This window comes from Acanthochromis polyacanthus, chromosome 1 (genome assembly GCF_021347895.1).
Source record: "Acanthochromis polyacanthus isolate Apoly-LR-REF ecotype Palm Island chromosome 1, KAUST_Apoly_ChrSc, whole genome shotgun sequence".
Classification (NCBI taxonomy): domain Eukaryota; kingdom Metazoa; phylum Chordata; class Actinopteri; family Pomacentridae; genus Acanthochromis; species Acanthochromis polyacanthus.
Genome location: NC_067113.1, coordinates 36,386,592 through 36,405,102, shown reverse-complemented (window position 1 = coordinate 36,405,102; position 18,511 = coordinate 36,386,592). Strand labels below are relative to the sequence as shown.

The following is an 18,511-nucleotide window of genomic DNA, read 5'->3' as shown; positions in this document are numbered from 1 at the left end:
CACGACCAGGACCAGGACCACGACCAAGACCAAGACCAAGACCAAGACCAAGACCAAGACCAAGACCACGACCACGACCACGACCACGACCAGGACCAGGACCAAGACCAAGACCAAGACCAAGACCAAGACCAAGACCAAGACCAAGACCAAGACCAAGACCAAGACCAAGACCACGACCACGACCACGACCACGACCAGGACCAGGACCACTCTGGATTTTAGATCAAACTGTGAGGAGAATCCATGTTTCATTGATCTTCAATCAAAGCTCTCATCAGGAGGATCTAGCGTCTCCATGGTTACCATGTCAGGAAGAAGTTTCACCTCCAGTTTTCACACCGTTCGTCTCACTTTCACACTTCTGACAGGAGGAGTTATTTTCTGGTCATTTATGGAATCAGATCCTGGTTCTGGTCTTCAGCTCTGCTCCAACAGCTCTTGTAACATCTGGAACATCTGGAGACAGGTCCAGGAGGGACTGTCACATCTGGAACCCAAAGAGTTCAACAAGACAGTGACTCTATAACTTCACAGAACAACCACAGAGACATGACATGACTAAAAACCACACACATGACCACAAAGAGGCACACAATGTCCACAAAGGAACTCAAAATACCCTAAAAAAGACACAAAAATGGTAATAAAACACACAAAATATCCACAAAGAGACACCAAAAGAACCACAAAGAGAGCAAAACTGAGACACAAAATGACTACACAGTCTTAAAACGGCCACAGACAAACAGGAAGTAGCTAAAAACACAACAAATGACCACAAAGAGACACAGTGTTCACAAGGAAACTCAAAACCCACAATGAGTGACTAAAAATGCTCATAAAATGATGAGAAATGCATAAAATATCCACTGAGAGATGCCAAACAACCACAAAGACACAAAGTGAGACACAAAACGATGACAGAGGGGTTGAAAATGAACAAATACACACAAAAGATCGACAAACACACAAATGACTTCAAAGAGATGCACAATGACTAAAAGGTGGTCCTGGTCCTAACAAACCCAGAGCAATGCTTCAGTTTAACAGAATGAATGAAGCTCTGTTTGTTTCTCCAGATGTCTCTTTTACTCTATTTTGTGTCTATTTTCAGTTGTTGTGCACCTCTTTGTGTTCATTTTGCGTCTCTTTCCGGTTATTTTGAGTCCTTGAAGCCATTTTGTGTGTTTTCAGTCACTTTGTGTCACACTTTGACTGTTTTTGTATCACGACCAGAAACAGGACCAGGACCGGGACCGGGACCGGGACCGGGACCAGGACCAGAACCATGACCATGACAATGACGATGACCAGGACCAGGACCAGGACCAGGACCATGACCATGACCATGACCGGGACCGTGACCGGGACCGGGACCGGGACCGGGACCAGAACCAGGACCAGGACCTCCGTCTGTCTGTGGAGGTTCTTAATGGAGGTAGAGGATCTGCAGTGTGGGCGGCTGCTGCAGCCTCTTTGTGTGTTTACAGCGTGAACGTCTCCTAGCAACCACCGCCCTGCAGGGTGTGTGTGTCTGCAGCATCAACAGGTGAACACACACACACACACACACACACACACACTGCTCCCTCATTCACTTAAACTTACTGCAACACAGAGCTGCTGTTGTCACAACAGTCTTAGCATGTTAGCATGTTATAAGTTGTGAACATATTAGCATCTTAGCTGTAACAAGTTAACATGTTAGCTCTTTAACATATTAGCATGTTAACCGGTTAGCATGTTAGCTTGTTAACATACTAGCTTGTTAACCTGTTAACATGTTAGCTTGCTACCTAATTAGCATGTTAGCTTCATTACCTGATCTCCACCAATCATCTGTCTGCAGATTCAGGCCGAACATCTTCCAAATTTTTCTTCTCTTTGTGGTCGTTTTGTGTCTTTTTCTTGTCGTTTTGTGTCTATTTTGAGACCGTTGTGTCTCTTTCAGATGGTTCTGTGTGTCTTTTTAGTCAGACAGCGTTTATTTGGAAGGTCATTAACGTCTTTTTGTGGTTGTTTTACATCTTTGGAGTCATTTCTGGCAGCACTCTGTCATCCTTTTCTGTCTGTTTTTAATACGTTCTTTCCTCTGTCTCCTTAGAGCTGCTCTGGGGTTCATCTGGGTTCTGGAAGCTTCTGGAGACAGACTGACTGTAATCAGTGCTATAGAAATAAAAGTGAAGTGAACTGAATAATACAACATTTAGAACAAAAAGTTATCTGAAAAGTTTAAATCAGAAAACCTGATAAAGAAAATGTATTTTAGTTTCAATATTTTCCTCATTCTTTAACTAATCACTGAATAAAACATTGAATAAAAACAGTAAACATAAACAGTAAATAAAAACATCTCCTTCCAGTCTGTCCTCCCCCTCCCCCCCCCCTCCTCCCTCCAGCCGTTGACGTCCGTTTCTCCTCCTCACCGGTTTTCTCTCCGGTTTCTCTCCGGTCCAGTCATGTAGTCCTCACAACTCCGTCCTCCGGTTTTTTCTCTCTCCACTTTCTCAAACTCTCCGCTTTTTTGCGCTTTTTTTTCCCCGCCGCTGCAGGACTTCTGGACTCCTCCGGTTCCGCCGTTAATCCGGTCACCGGCCACCGTCGTGACTCCTGACTGTTTCCTGGCAGAGTTGGACGCCGGTTAACGGCTCTAATGAGCGCGCCTCCGCTGATCCGTGCGCCCAGTCCGCTGCCGTTCTCACCGGGGACCGGCAGCTCCGCCACCGGCACCGGGGGAGGCGGAGGCGGAGGAGGAGGCGGTGTGATCTCCTTCCACATCCAGATCGGTCTGAGCCGGGAGCCGGTGCTGCTGGACGCCGCGGAGCTCAGCCTGAGCCAGGTCCGGGAGGTGGCGTGCTCCATCGTGGACCAGAAGGTAACCGGGAGCAGTTAACGGGTCAAAACCGGGAGCCGTTAACGGGTCAGAACCGGGACAGCTGCAGGAAGTTAGAGTCAGAAGTTGGTGCTCAGGTGGAGCTTTAGTTTGGTGCAGAAAGCAGATTTATTTCAGATTAATAAGAGATAAAGGCAGCAGCAGGTCGGTTCTGGTTCTGGTTCTGGGTCTGGATCTGTTGGGTCATAAATAAATGAATAACTGACACACCTGTTCACACCTGTTAGTTAAAGTCCAGCATCTGGTTGTAATCAGGTTCATAGACAGAAACAGCATCATGTGTTTACCTTCTGATGACAGCGACCCCTGGTGGCTGCTGGAGGAGCAGCAGGAGGTCATGTGGAGGAGGTCGGGGTGGATGGACGGTCACAACTGCAGTCTGCAGTCTTTTATTGTTTAGTTTCTGCTGATATCCAGCTCCAGTCTGATAATACTTTTCTGAAAATAGATAATTAAAGTACAGTAATGTATTTAAACCCAATCCAGTTTATTTGATTGACGACTGAATAGCTTCAAAGTATTACAGAACATCATGTACACGAACTACTACAAAGTTCCTGAACACCAACGGAACATGAAGTACTTCCTGTTCTGTAGATGATCACGAACCCTGCAGTAAAATTTGAATAGAACCCTGTCTGAATGCAGTATTAGAGGATAAATGTAGTACTAGAGGGTAAATGTAGTATAAGAAGACTATTGTTTGAAAATGCTGCCAAAAATTCTAAATTAGCATCCCTGTTAGCATCCCTGTCAGCATCCCTGTTAGCATCCCTGTTAGCATCCATTAGTGTCCCTGTTAGCATCCATTAGCATCCCTGTTAGCATCCCTGTTAGCATCCATTATCATCCCTGTTAGCATCCATTAGCATCCCTGTTAGCATCCCTGTTAGCATCCTGCCACTAATTATTCTCTCTTTCAAACACCTGTGTGACAACAAACATAAACAAAGGACTGAACTGAGGTTTGTGCTGGTTCTGATGAGCAGAGAGAGAACAGAGCAGCAGGTTGTTGGAGATCCATCCAGCATGGTGAAACATCTACTGATGATGAGCAGAGCAGAGAGGAAACGTCTAGAGATATGGAGATAGAAAAACATCTGCAGGATGAGGAGACAGAAACAGTCTCTAATAGGAATGAAGCAACATGAACCCGACAGAAAATGACAAAAACACACGTATGTAGAGAAAAATGACCACAAAGACACAAAAAGTGTGAGAAAAGGACTAAGTAGAAAACAAAACTACACAAAACAATCAGAAATGAAACAAAACAACACAAACGAGACACAACTATACAGACTCAACATCACTGGAAGTAAAACTACATGAAGCAACAAATGAGATGAAATTACAAAAACTTTCTGTGGTTTCCGTCATTCTGAGTCCTGCTGCCAGAAAACATCTGTGGTTCTCTCTGCTTCTTCATGTTCTGGTTCCTCAGAGCTGCAGGACTTTAAAATGAACCACAGATTTTTTGTCATTTTTGGACAAATTGTGATCGTTTAGGACACTTTTTTAGTCATTTTACACAAATGTAAAGGCATTTTTTGACAAATTTTAAAATATTTTGACAAATTTAGGTCATTTTGTGAACTTTTTAAGTAAATTTAGACACATTTGAGTCATATTGTACACCTTTTACGTCAGGTCATAAGTCATCTTGGACACACTTTAAGCCATATTTGAGTCATTTTGGACACTTCGTCATTCTGGATAAATTCTGAGTCATTGTGGACATTCAAGGCTTTAAAATATTTAGCAAATTACAATAAATAACCAAAGAAATGTAGATTTTTTCTGATTTCTGTCATTCTGAGTCCTGCTGCTATCACTTTTGCAGGACTTTCTAGTTACTGTGATGGATTTAAAATATTACAAACATGGCCTGAGAATAAAAAACTTTTAATTTATTTATTTGTTCAACTTGAACTGAAGAAACTGATTTTTGATCCTTAAACAGTTTAAAACATGTTTTTAACTCTGTTCAGGAAACAACAAGATGCTGTAATCAGAGAATTTATTCAATTAGTCGTCATTTTATTTCACTGAAACATGAAAACTCTTCCAGAGTCTGCTCACATTTCATAAAAACCTTCTAAAGTTTGACTCTGGGACTTTATTAATATCTCTTACCTGCAGATTTTATGTTTCTTCCTGACATTTAAACATGATGAAACTCTGTGTTTGAGTCCAGACAGGATTTTTCCATACGTGACGCTGAGAGGAACATTCAATAACATGTATGGATGAAGCTCAGATCAATGAGCAGCTTTAACCTCCACGACCTTCTGTCTCGACAAATAATAATAATAATAATTCACGCAGAGCTGCCTCCACTGAAATTATTACTGGAAACAAACTGTGAAAGGCACCAAAAAGTACTTTAAAGATGGTAGAATACTGTGAAAACAATTTTTATGCAAATATGAGTAAATAATAGTAAATAAAATAGTTTATAATTATAAGCAAATAATAAAAATAAAATAATTTATAATTATATACACAAAATAATGAATCAAATATTTTATAAATATGTACAAATTAATAATAAATAAATTATGATATTGCATTTATTGTATTATATATATATATATATATATATATATATATATATATATATATATATATATATATATATATTATAAATATATTACAATTGTAACCGTAAATTCTATTTATTATTTTAGATTATTATAAAAAATAATGTAAAATAGGATTTAATTGTTTTAAATACAGCAAAATAGTCACATGTAGTTACATGCTGTACAAGAATAAAGGTTTTTGATGTGAACATAATTTACTGTTCACAGCATCAGTTACCATGGAGATCTAGCTCCTCAGCATCAGTTACCAATGGAGTTCTAGCTCCACAGTATCAGTTACCATGGAGCTCTAGCTCCAGAGCATCCGTTACCATGGAGATTTAGCTCCACAGCATCAGTTACCATGGAGATCTAGCTCCTCAGCATCAGTTGCCATGGAGATCTAGCTCCTCAGCATCCGTTACAATCGAGATCCAGCTCCACAGCATCAGTTACCATAGAGTTCTTGCTCCACAGTATCAGTTACCATGAAGATCTAGCTCCACAGCATCCGTTACCATGGAGATCTTGCTCCACAACATCAGTTACCATGGAGATCTAGCTCCACAGCATCAGTTACCATGGAGATCTAGCTCCTTAGCATCAGTTATCATGGAGATCCAGCTCCTCAGCATCAGTTATCATGGAGATCTAGCTCCTTAGCATCAGTTATCATGGAGATCCAGCTCCTCAGCATCAGTTACCATGGAGATGTAGCTCCTCAGCATCAGTTACCATGGAGATCTAGCTCCTTAGCATCAGTTACCATGGAGATCTAGCTCCTCAGCATCAGTTACCATGGAGATCTAGCTCCTCAGCATCAGTTACAATAGAGATCTAGCTCCTCAGCATCAGTTACCATGGAGATCTTGCTCCACAGCATCAGTTACCATGGAGATCTAGCTCCACAGCATCAGTTACCATGGAGATCTAGCTCCACAGCATCCGTTACCATGGAGATCTTGCTCCACAGCATCAGTTACCATGGAGATCTAGCTCCTTAGCATCAGTTACCATGGAGATCCAGCTCCTCAGCATCAGTTACCATGGAGATCTAGCTCCACAGCATCAGTTACCATGGAGATCTAGCTCCTTAGCATCAGTTACCATGGAGATCTAGCTCCTCAGCATCAGTTACCATGGAGATCTAGCTCCACAGCATCAGATCTGACCTGGTCTGGTCTGTAATCTGGTTTAGTCTGGTCTGTTCTTTAAGGTAAATCTGATGAACTTCTTCCAGTCTGGTATCATGACGGAGCAGATTCTACAGCGCTGAGTCATTGGTGTGTTTCTGGAACACCTGGAGCTTCACAGATGTTGATGTGTTTGGAGCAGAAAGAATAAAGTTTCTATCTTTGACCTTTCTACCTTCCTACCGTGAAGCTGATCGTCTCTTCTCCTGCTGCTCTAAACTCTTCTTCTCTGGTTTTATTTGAATCTTTCAGAGGATCTGGTTCATGTTAATGTTCTTAAAAGCAGAGTTTCTCCTCCCACGGTTCAGGAGAAACAATCCAGATGTCAGTCAGAAGTTCTGATTAATATTCAGCTGTGATTCTGATCCCACTCAGAGTTTAACTGCAGCTCAGTGTTTAAATCTACAGGAAACTCCAGGAGATGTTTGAACCCACAAACCTCTGGTTCAGGTCTCCTGTTCTACACGTCCACTTAAATCTGGTTCTATGTTTTTAGCATGTTCTCAGAATAATCTATGTTGTTAGCGTGTTCTGATTACCCAGCTGATGACAGAAACATTCCATTTCTGGAGTTTTCTTCAGAACAAACCTGGAGATCAATGAAGGTTCAGCTTTATCCATCCTCATCATTATTATTGATATTTTTGATCTGTTCTAACATTGTTGCTATTTTTCTCATTCTCATTATGTCCCTCGTTTTCATAGTTTTTTGTCTCATTTGTCAAATTTTATATCTCATTTTTCTCATATTGTTTTGTCTTGTTTGTTTTTTTAGTTCCATTTTGTCCACACTGTTTAATTTTCTTATTTTCATCTCTTATTTTAGTAATTTTGTGTCACATTTTTCTGGTATTGTGTCTTGATTTTTCTAGATTCACCTCTCATTTACCTTTCTGTCCCATCTTTTGTCTCAGTTTTCTAATGTTTTGAATACTTTTTGTCTCATGTTTTTCATTCTGTTTCATTTTCTCATTTTGTGTTTCGTTTTTGTCTCGTATTTTAGTAATTTTATGTCCCATTTTTTGTTTTATATCTCATTTTGTGTCTCATTTTTTTCTCATTTCTTTTATTTCAGTGGTTTGGGTCTGGTTTTCCTGAGTTGTGTCTCCAGATCTGGGCTGTGTTTAGCCTCATGCAGACTCAGAGTTCCTCCATCAGTTGCTGTTAATTGGAGCTCTGAGGTTCAACTTCACAGCTCAGACTCTCCCATGAACACACAGCATTCCTCTGATGGCATGCAGTGTGTTTAGCAGTGTGTTTAGCAGTGTGTCCTGGGTCTGCAGTGTTAGTCAGTGTGGTGACTCACTGCTCCGTTATCCTGCAAACATGAATCCAAATGTCTTTGTTCGCCGCTCTGCAGGAGTTTCTGTTTCCTGGCGTTAGCTTCATGAACCCGACTGATCCGCTAAGCTGTTAGCGAGCGCTAACAATGAGCACACACACACACACACTCACAGTGTCAGTATGGATGTGATGTTTCTCCTCATTCACACAGAATGTTGTTGTTGATTCTTTTTGTCTGAAATCAAGTCGAAGTAGAATCTGTTCCAAGATCCTCCATCTGAGACGTCAAACCTCGATCTGCAGGGATCATTGTTTATCATTATCGATTTATCGTTCATTTATCTGATGCAGACAAGAGACGAGGTGGAGATGAGACTGTGGTGGAATGAAGGTCAGATCAGGGTGACATCACGATGAGATTGTGAAGAGATGAAGATCAGCATCAGGAGGGTTTGGAGTTGACGGGTGTCGTTATGTTTTGGTCATTTTGTGTCTCAGTTTTCTTAATTTGTTTCCTTTTATTGTTAGCTGGAATCCAGACGACAGTAATTTAGCAGAATGAGAAGAAATTGGTTAATTAATGCACAGCTTTCAGTCAGATTAATGTGATCAGATACAGATGCTTTGCATGTTTGTGGCTGTTCAGATTAAAGAGTAATTCTCAAACCTGGCAGCTGTCTGGTTGGGATAACATCAGACATGTCTCTTTTCCTTCATGATACTTTAGATCTGCTTTTTATTTGACTCCCTACACTCTTTTTCTTTTTAAATCTCGGTCCTTCTGTTAAATTCTTCTGCTTCTCCGAGTTTTACTCCAAATCAGATTCCTTGTGTGTGAAAAGCTCCTCGTAGAGTCGCAGTGAAAACCACAACATGGAAGCCTCATCTTCAGAGACAAGGCAGGAAATGGAGGAAACACCTGCCGAAAAATAGAGATAAAACACTAGGAGAACATCACACACACACACACACACACACACACACACACACACACACTCTCACTCTCAGGTGTGTGTTCTATGGAGGATCTAAATCAGATCAGGTCACCTCCACAGCTGCTCACAACATGCAACTCTTAACACTTCAAATGGCACCAAATGAACTGATTAACAGGTGTGTGTGTTTATGTGTGTGTCTTTGTGTGTGTTTTTGTGTGTTTTCAGTAGTGTGTTCTTCAGGTTAAACTTCCTGAGCTTTTCTTTTTCTTCTCAAAAACTCAAAGATACACAAAATCACCACAAAAGACAGAAGAGGCTGCTAAAGGGACTCAAAACAGCAGCAAAACATGCACAATGACAGCAAAAAGACACAAAATGATGGAAAATAAACACACAACCTCTGCAAAGAGATGCAAAATGACCACAAACAGCTCTCATAATTTTTATTTATTTATTTTTTTTTACAGAATTTGTTGCAGAAACTTAATTTTGGGTGAATTTTATCTGATTTTGATGAAATATCACAAGTTAAAGTTCAGTTTTGATGACTTTTCCAGACAGGACTGTGGTAAATTTACACTTCTGATGATTTATTTTGTCTCTCAGAGTTTCAGACGCACAGATTTAGTTGTTTTTTTAAAGATACAACAGGTTTTAAGCCTGCTGCAGGTTCTGTAAATGGATTTAATCTGAATGTCTGAGTCCAGTTTTTTCCTCAGTTTGCAGCTCAGACTCTGACTGCTTTTAGTTTTTTCTGGATGTCAGATCCAAGTCGTGCGACGGTCAGGGAAGCGTGTTGCGTTGCCATGACGACCGCCGACGTCAGATGTCCACGTTAAAACGACAAAACCGCACTTTGAGGACGGTTTGAGCTGCGGCTGGTTTCTGTGCTGCTGCGGAGGCGTTACAGAGGATGAATGTAAATGAAAAACACACACACCTCTGTAACGGTAATGAAGTGTGTGTGTGTGTCGCTGTGTTTCTGTCGCTGCCGTCTCCTTGTTGCCAGGCAACGGATGCTGATTGCGGCGGTGAAGTGTCCTTCTGAGGCCATTATGAGACGCTGTGAATGAAGCAGACGCATGTTTTCTGTCATTGTCCTCCGACTCTCATCCATTCACTCGTCTCTAGTCTCATCTGGTCTCTGTCTTCACCTCAACCTGAAATTCAGCACCCCTTCACCTCAAAGACGCACAAAATGACCACAAAAAGACACACAAGGCCGCTGAAGGGACACAAAAAGCAGCAAAACATGCAAAATGACGACAAAGACGCACAAAATGACCACGACGACACCGAAAAAGACTGAAGAAAGACAAAATGACCACAGGGAGACATAGAAATGGGAAAAAGAAGGAAAAAGACTGGAAAAAACACAAAATGACCACAAAAAGACACAAAAACATGAAAAAGACAAGAAAAGACTGCAAAAAATACACAAAACAACCACAAAGACACACAAAATGAGCATAAAAAGACACAAAAACCCCCTCAAAGACACCAAACAGGATGGTAAAATGACTGAAGAAAGACAAAATTGAATCTGAAAAATCTGATAATTTATTCATCTTGAAGCCAAACGTTGAGTAATTTCAGTAAAAAGTCCCTTCAGACAGTATGTTGTTTTTTAAAGCAAATTTTGGGTCGTTTTTGGATGAATTTCTGTCATTTGAAACTACTTAAAACACATTTTTATGATTTTAAACAAACCGTGAGGGATTTTGGACTAATTCAGTTTGCTGAATCGTTTGACTCTCTAATCAAAGTTTTCGTCATTTAAACATATTTTCCATCGTTCTGCTGCCAGTAGACGTCTCTGAGGTCTCTCTCCTTCATGATGTTCTGGTTCCTCAGAGTAGGACTTCAGAACATTTTCCAGGATGTGAGTCTACTTTTAGTCTCCTCAGCCTACAGTAAACACTCGTCTTCATGAAAGACATCACGCTGCATGTCCTGTCGTCATGGTGACAGCTGCTGTCCTCCTGGTCTTGTTCTAGAGGAGAACCAGACCATCGCTGCTGCTGCTTTAGAACCACAGTTAAAGGATCCAGACAGTGACGATTACACCTCTGCTGGGTTCAACAGTAGATCTACCAACACTAACGCAGTGAGGACTCTTTTAGTTCTAGAAATGTTCTGGAAAAGTTCTGAAAGTTCTAGTAATGTCTGCAAAAGGATGCTTGTTGTTCCCACAATGTTTTTTTAAAGGATTTACAGCCAAACGTTCTCTTAAAACAACCAAAACAACCACAAAGAGACACAAAAACGACCACAGAAAGACACAAAACAGCAACAAAGAAACACAAAGCAACCACTAAGACACAGTAAAGATGTAGACAGTCAAACTACTGTACAGAAAGTAAAAGTAGCTGAATAATATGTTGAGACCCAGCTGACCTCCATTACCCATCATGCCTTCTAGCAGCTCAGAGGGTCTGGATCTGAACACACATGATGGAGGAATCAGCCTTGAGTCCTTGTTGCCGTGACAACAGGAGCGGCGACGCTGCCATGGCGACAGCACACACATTAAGATGAATCTATTGTTGAGGATGTGATGGAGGTGAAGGATGAAGAGTCTCCTCCTCCTTCTCCAGATGTGGAGAATTTATTATCATTTATTTATCCCGTTTTAATCAAAAACAAAACATTTAAACTGTGAAGGATCACGATGGACCAAAAAGTTCATGTTCTGACATCATCTGGAGCTTCATTGTTAGTGTGCCTCTTTGTATTTGTTTTGTGTCTTTGTGGTCGTGCTGTGTCTCTTTATTGTTTTGTGTCTTTGTAGTACTCAAATCGTCTACCCCACCATAATCTTTTGAATCCTCAGCCTTCAGAGGATCTTAGTTGCGTCTCAGGAGTGGTTCTGCTGGTTTTCCCGCCTCTCTAAATCCTTCCTCTAACACTTCCTGTGCTGTGTGTGTCTGTCAGCTTCCAGAGTGTGGTTTCTACGGGATGTACGAGAAGATCCTGCTATTCCGTCATGACCAGACGTCTGAGAACGTTCTGCAGCTGCTGCGATCTGCTTCTCAGATCCAGGAAGGAGATCTGGTGGAGGCCGTACTGTCAGGTGAGAAGGAAGGATTCATACCGTTTTAACCCTCTGTGGGTTAAAGTCCTGCAGCTCTGAGAAAAAAGAACAACATGGAACAGAAACCAGAAAAAACTGATAAACAGGACAAATGAAAGGAAAATCATGATCCATTTTTCTTGTTTTATGTCATTTTATATCTTGAAACAGTTTTTTCTTGGTCACTCTGTCTCGTCCTTGTCGTTTACTGTCTTCATCTTCTTTTCCCATTTTGTGCCTCATTTGTGTTGTTTTATGTCTCTTTTTGACAGTGACGTGTTGTACAGATGACATCGATCATATATACATATTTAGATGTGTAGATTTTTGCAAACTCTCCAGACATTTCCTCTCTCCTCTGCTCATCAGTAGATGTTCCTCCATGCTGATGGATCTCCACCAACCTGCTCCTCTGTTCTCTGTTTCTGAGCCATGCTGACTTTACTTATTCATCCAGTAGCTTTGGTTTTCCTCTCTCTGGAAACAATGTGTGATTTTAGGGACAAATCCAGATATTTCTTGCTTATATCTGGTTATTTTGTTGACTATTCTCTCTGTTTTTACAGCTTCTGCTTCTGTTTTTTTAAGAATCTGGAGGTAATTTCTGTATTGATCCCAGAAATGGTGAGAACCCCAAACTTTTCCATTAAAACGTACAGAATGACTTCCAGCGTTTAGACGGTGCCAGGTGCTAACTTGCATATGTTGGCCAATTTGCATAATTAGCATTTAATTAGCATGCATTAGCATAATCACATATTTGGACAATATTTCAGAGTCTCCTGGCTGAAAGAGATAATGTTGGAGAGGTTTTAGTTGTGACTGAGGAGTTTGCAACAGTAGTATTTAACATCTCTGTGGGCTCATAAATAAATCAGAGTTTTACAGCAGAAAATGACCAACAAAGAGACGAATATTAAAGAGCAGCAGGCGTTTAAAGGTCAGCTAATGCTTCACATACTGATGAGTGAATCTGCATTTTAAAGCTCAAAACTCATTTATTCTCCAGGGATGTCCAAAGGTTTCACTCTGATTTCATCTTTACAGCTAAAAAAATGGAGACAAACTGGTGGTTTTGTGTCTCTCTGTGGTTGTTGTGTCTCTGTGTGGTTGTTTTGTGTCTCTCTGTGGTTGTTTTGTTGTCTTTGTGGTTGTTTTGTGTCTCTGTGGTTGTTTTGTTGTCTTTGTGGTTGTTTTGTGTCTCTGTGGTTGTTTTGTCTCTGTGCTTGTTTTGTCTCTCTGTGGTTGTTTTGTGTCTCTCTGTGGTTGTTTTGTGTCTCTCTGTGGTTGTTTTGTGTCTCTCTGTGGTGGTTTTGTGTCTCTCTGTGGTTGTTTTGTGTCTCTCTGTGGTGGTTTTGTGTCTCTCTGTGGTTGTTTTGTCTCTGTGTGGTTGTTTTGTGTCTCTGTGGTTGTTTTGTCTCTGTGTGGTTGTTTTGTGTCTCTCTGTGGTTGTTTTGTTGTCTTTGTGGTTGTTTTGTGTCTCTCTGTGGTTGTTTTGTGTCTCTCTGTGGTTGTTTTGTGTCTCTCTGTGGTTGTTTTGTTGTCTTTGTGGTTGTTTTGTGTCTCTGTGGTTGTTTTGTTGTCTTTGTGGTTGTTTTGTGTCTCTGTGGTTGTTTTGTCTCTGTGCTTGTTTTGTCTCTCTGTGGTTGTTTTGTGTCTCTCTGTGGTTGTTTTGTGTCTCTCTGTGGTTGTTTTGTGTCTCTCTGTGGTGGTTTTGTGTCTCTCTGTGGTTGTTTTGTGTCTCTCTGTGGTGGTTTTGTGTCTCTCTGTGGTTGTTGTGTCTCTGTGTGGTTGTTTTGTGTCTCTCTGTGGTTGTTTTGTTGTCTTTGTGGTTGTTTTGTGTCTCTGTGGTTGTTTTGTTGTCTTTGTGGTTGTTTTGTGTCTCTGTGGTTGTTTTGTCTCTGTGCTTGTTTTGTCTCTCTGTGGTTGTTTTGTGTCTCTCTGTGGTTGTTTTGTGTCTCTCTGTGGTTGTTTTGTGTCTCTCTGTGGTGGTTTTGTGTCTCTCTGTGGTGGTTTTGTGTCTCTCTGTGGTTGTTTTGTCTCTGTGTGGTTGTTTTGTGTCTCTGTGGTTGTTTTGTCTCTGTGTGGTTGTTTTGTGTCTCTCTGTGGTTGTTTTGTTGTCTTTGTGGTTGTTTTGTGTCTCTCTGTGGTTGTTTTGTGTCTCTCTGTGGTTGTTTTGTGTCTCTCTGTGGTGGTTTTGTGTCTCTCTGTGGTTGTTTTGTCTCTGTGTGGTTGTTTTGTGTCTCTGTGCTTGTTTTGTTGTCTTTGTGGTTGTTTTGTCTCTGTGTGGTTGTTTTGTGTCTCTCTGTGGTTGTTTTGTTGTCTTTGTGGTTGTTTTGTGTCTCTGTGCTTGTTTTGTGTCTCTCTGTGGTTGTTTTGTGTCTCTGTGGTTGTTTTGTGTCTCTCTGTGGTGGTTTTGTGTCTCTCTGTGGTGGTTTTGTGTCTCTCTGTGGTTGTTTTGTTGTCTTTGTGCTTGTTTTGTGTCTCTCTGTGGTGGTTTTGTGTCTCTCTGTGGTTGTTTTTGTTGTCTTTGTGGTTGTTTTGTGTCTCTGTGCTTGTTTTGTGTCTCTCTGTGGTTGTTTTGTGTCTCTCTGTGGTGGTTTTGTGTCTCTCTGTGGTTGTTTTGTTGTCTTTGTGGTTGTTTTGTGTCTCTGTGCTTGTTTTGTGTCTCTCTGTGGTTGTTTTGTGTCTCTCTGTGGTTGTTTTGTGTCTCTCTGTGGTGGTTTTGTGTCTCTCTGTGGTTGTTTTGTTGTCTTTGTGGTTGTTTTGTGTCTCTGTGCTTGTTTTGTGTCTCTCTGTGGTTGTTTTGTGTCTCTCTGTGGTTGTTTTGTGTCTCTCTGTGGTTGTTTTGTCGTCTTTGAGGTTGTTTGTGTCTCTCTGTGGTTGTTTTGTGTCTCTCTGTGGTTGTTTTGTCGTCTTTGAGGTTGTTTTGTGTCTCTCTGTGGTTGTTTTGTGTCTCTCTGTGGTGGTTTTGTGTCTCTCTGTGGTTGTTTTGTCTCTGTGTGGTTGTTTTGTGTCTCTGTGCTTGTTTTGTTGTCTTTGTGGTTGTTTTGTCTCTGTGTGGTTGTTTTGTGTCTCTCTGTGGTTGTTTTGTTGTCTTTGTGGTTGTTTTGTGTCTCTGTGCTTGTTTTGTGTCTCTCTGTGGTTGTTTTGTGTCTCTGTGGTTGTTTTGTGTCTCTCTGTGGTGGTTTTGTGTCTCTCTGTGGTGGTTTTGTGTCTCTCTGTGGTTGTTTTGTGTCTCTCTGTGGTGGTTTTGTGTCTCTCTGTGGTTGTTTTGTTGTCTTTGTGGTTGTTTTGTGTCTCTGTGCTTGTTTTGTGTCTCTCTGTGGTTGTTTTGTGTCTCTCTGTGGTTGTTTTGTGTCTCTCTGTGGTGGTTTTGTGTCTCTCTGTGGTTGTTTTGTTGTCTTTGTGGTTGTTTTGTGTCTCTGTGCTTGTTTTGTGTCTCTCTGTGGTTGTTTTGTGTCTCTCTGTGGTTGTTTTGTGTCTCTCTGTGGTTGTTTTGTCGTCTTTGTGGTTGTTTTGTGTCTCTCTGTGGTGGTTTTGTGTCTCTCTGTGGTTGTTTTGTCTCTGTGTGGTTGTTTTGTGTCTCTGTGGTTGTTTTGTCTCTGTGTGGTTGTTTTGTGTCTCTCTGTGGTTGTTTTGTTGTCTTTGTGGTTGTTTTGTGTCTCTCTGTGGTTGTTTTGTGTCTCTCTGTGGTTGTTTTGTGTCTCTCTGTGGTGGTTTTGTGTCTCTCTGTGGTTGTTTTGTCTCTGTGTGGTTGTTTTGTGTCTCTGTGCTTGTTTTGTTGTCTTTGTGGTTGTTTTGTCTCTGTGTGGTTGTTTTGTGTCTCTCTGTGGTTGTTTTGTTGTCTTTGTGGTTGTTTTGTGTCTCTGTGCTTGTTTTGTGTCTCTCTGTGGTTGTTTTGTGTCTCTGTGGTTGTTTTGTGTCTCTCTGTGGTGGTTTTGTGTCTCTCTGTGGTGGTTTTGTGTCTCTCTGTGGTTGTTTTGTTGTCTTTGTGCTTGTTTTGTGTCTCTCTGTGGTGGTTTTGTGTCTCTCTGTGGTTGTTTTGTTGTCTTTGTGGTTGTTTTGTGTCTCTGTGCTTGTTTTGTGTCTCTCTGTGGTTGTTTTGTGTCTCTCTGTGGTGGTTTTGTGTCTCTCTGTGGTTGTTTTGTTGTCTTTGTGGTTGTTTTGTGTCTCTGTGCTTGTTTTGTGTCTCTCTGTGGTTGTTTTGTGTCTCTGTGGTTGTTTTGTGTCTCTCTGTGGTGGTTTTGTGTCTCTCTGTGGTGGTTTTGTGTCTCTCTGTGGTTGTTTTGTGTCTCTCTGTGGTGGTTTTGTGTCTCTCTGTGGTTGTTTTGTTGTCTTTGTGCTTGTTTTGTGTCTCTCTGTGGTTGTTTTGTGTCTCTGTGGTTGTTTTGTGTCTCTCTGTGGTGGTTTTGTGTCTCTCTGTGGTGGTTTTGTGTCTCTCTGTGGTTGTTTTGTTGTCTTTGTGCTTGTTTTGTGTCTCTCTGTGGTGGTTTTGTGTCTCTCTGTGGTTGTTTTTGTTGTCTTTGTGGTTGTTTTGTGTCTCTGTGCTTGTTTTGTGTCTCTCTGTGGTTGTTTTGTGTCTCTCTGTGGTGGTTTTGTGTCTCTCTGTGGTTGTTTTGTTGTCTTTGTGGTTGTTTTGTGTCTCTGTGCTTGTTTTGTGTCTCTCTGTGGTTGTTTTGTGTCTCTCTGTGGTTGTTTTGTGTCTCTCTGTGGTGGTTTTGTGTCTCTCTGTGGTTGTTTTGTTGTCTTTGTGGTTGTTTTGTGTCTCTGTGCTTGTTTTGTGTCTCTCTGTGGTTGTTTTGTGTCTCTCTGTGGTTGTTTTGTGTCTCTCTGTGGTTGTTTTGTCGTCTTTGAGGTTGTTTTGTGTCTCTCTGTGGTTGTTTTGTGTCTCTCTGTGGTTGTTTTGTCGTCTTTGAGGTTGTTTTGTGTCTCTCTGTGGTTGTTTTGTGTCTCTCTGTGGTGGTTTTGTGTCTCTCTGTGGTTGTTTTGTCTCTGTGTGGTTGTTTTGTGTCTCTGTGCTTGTTTTGTTGTCTTTGTGGTTGTTTTGTCTCTGTGTGGTTGTTTTGTGTCTCTCTGTGGTTGTTTTGTTGTCTTTGTGGTTGTTTTGTGTCTCTGTGCTTGTTTTGTGTCTCTCTGTGGTTGTTTTGTGTCTCTGTGGTTGTTTTGTGTCTCTCTGTGGTGGTTTTGTGTCTCTCTGTGGTGGTTTTGTGTCTCTCTGTGGTTGTTTTGTGTCTCTCTGTGGTGGTTTTGTGTCTCTCTGTGGTTGTTTTGTTGTCTTTGTGGTTGTTTTGTGTCTCTGTGCTTGTTTTGTGTCTCTCTGTGGTTGTTTTGTGTCTCTCTGTGGTTGTTTTGTGTCTCTCTGTGGTGGTTTTGTGTCTCTCTGTGGTTGTTTTGTTGTCTTTGTGGTTGTTTTGTGTCTCTGTGCTTGTTTTGTGTCTCTCTGTGGTTGTTTTGTGTCTCTCTGTGGTTGTTTTGTGTCTCTCTGTGGTTGTTTTGTCGTCTTTGTGGTTGTTTTGTGTCTCTCTGTGGTGGTTTTGTGTCTCTCTGTGGTTGTTTTGTCTCTGTGTGGTTGTTTTGTGTCTCTGTGGTTGTTTTGTCTCTGTGTGGTTGTTTTGTGTCTCTCTGTGGTTGTTTTGTTGTCTTTGTGGTTGTTTTGTGTCTCTCTGTGGTTGTTTTGTGTCTCTCTGTGGTTGTTTTGTGTCTCTCTGTGGTGGTTTTGTGTCTCTCTGTGGTTGTTTTGTCTCTGTGTGGTTGTTTTGTGTCTCTGTGCTTGTTTTGTTGTCTTTGTGGTTGTTTTTGTCTCTGTGTGGTTGTTTTGTGTCTCTCTGTGGTTGTTTTGTTGTCTTTGTGGTTGTTTTGTGTCTCTGTGCTTGTTTTGTGTCTCTCTGTGGTTGTTTTGTGTCTCTGTGGTTGTTTTGTGTCTCTCTGTGGTGGTTTTGTGTCTCTCTGTGGTGGTTTTGTGTCTCTCTGTGGTTGTTTTGTTGTCTTTGTGCTTGTTTTGTGTCTCTCTGTGGTGGTTTTGTGTCTCTCTGTGGTTGTTTTGTTGTCTTTGTGGTTGTTTTGTGTCTCTGTGCTTGTTTTGTGTCTCTCTGTGGTTGTTTTGTGTCTCTCTGTGGTGGTTTTGTGTCTCTCTGTGGTTGTTTTGTTGTCTTTGTGGTTGTTTTGTGTCTCTGTGCTTGTTTTGTGTCTCTCTGTGGTTGTTTTGTGTCTCTGTGGTTGTTTTGTGTCTCTCTGTGGTGGTTTTGTGTCTCTCTGTGGTGGTTTTGTGTCTCTCTGTGGTTGTTTTGTGTCTCTCTGTGGTGGTTTTGTGTCTCTCTGTGGTTGTTTTGTTGTCTTTGTGCTTGTTTTGTGTCTCTCTGTGGTTGTTTTGTGTCTCTCTGTGGTTGTTTTGTGTCTCTCTGTGGTGGTTTTGTGTCTCTCTGTGGTTGTTTTGTTGTCTTTGTGGTTGTTTTGTGTCTCTGTGCTTGTTTTGTGTCTCTCTGTGGTTGTTTTGTGTCTCTCTGTGGTTGTTTTGTGTCTCTCTGTGGTTGTTTTGTCGT

The 18,511-nt window shown here is 41.3% G+C and overlaps 1 protein-coding gene across 1 annotated transcript in view; it reads left to right on the top strand.

Annotated features, from left to right (window-relative positions):
• The first annotated feature begins 2,151 nt into the window (after positions 1-2,151).
• Positions 2,152-18,511, top strand: part of prkd1 (protein kinase D1) — a 69,366-nt gene continuing 53,006 nt past the window's right edge. Inside the window, exons 1-2 of the mRNA XM_022205393.2 lie at positions 2,152-2,878; positions 11,831-11,969. Of these exons, the coding sequence (XP_022061085.2) occupies positions 2,657-2,878; positions 11,831-11,969 (361 nt within the window). The 5' untranslated portion in view covers positions 2,152-2,656. The remainder of the gene's footprint in view (positions 2,879-11,830; positions 11,970-18,511) is intronic.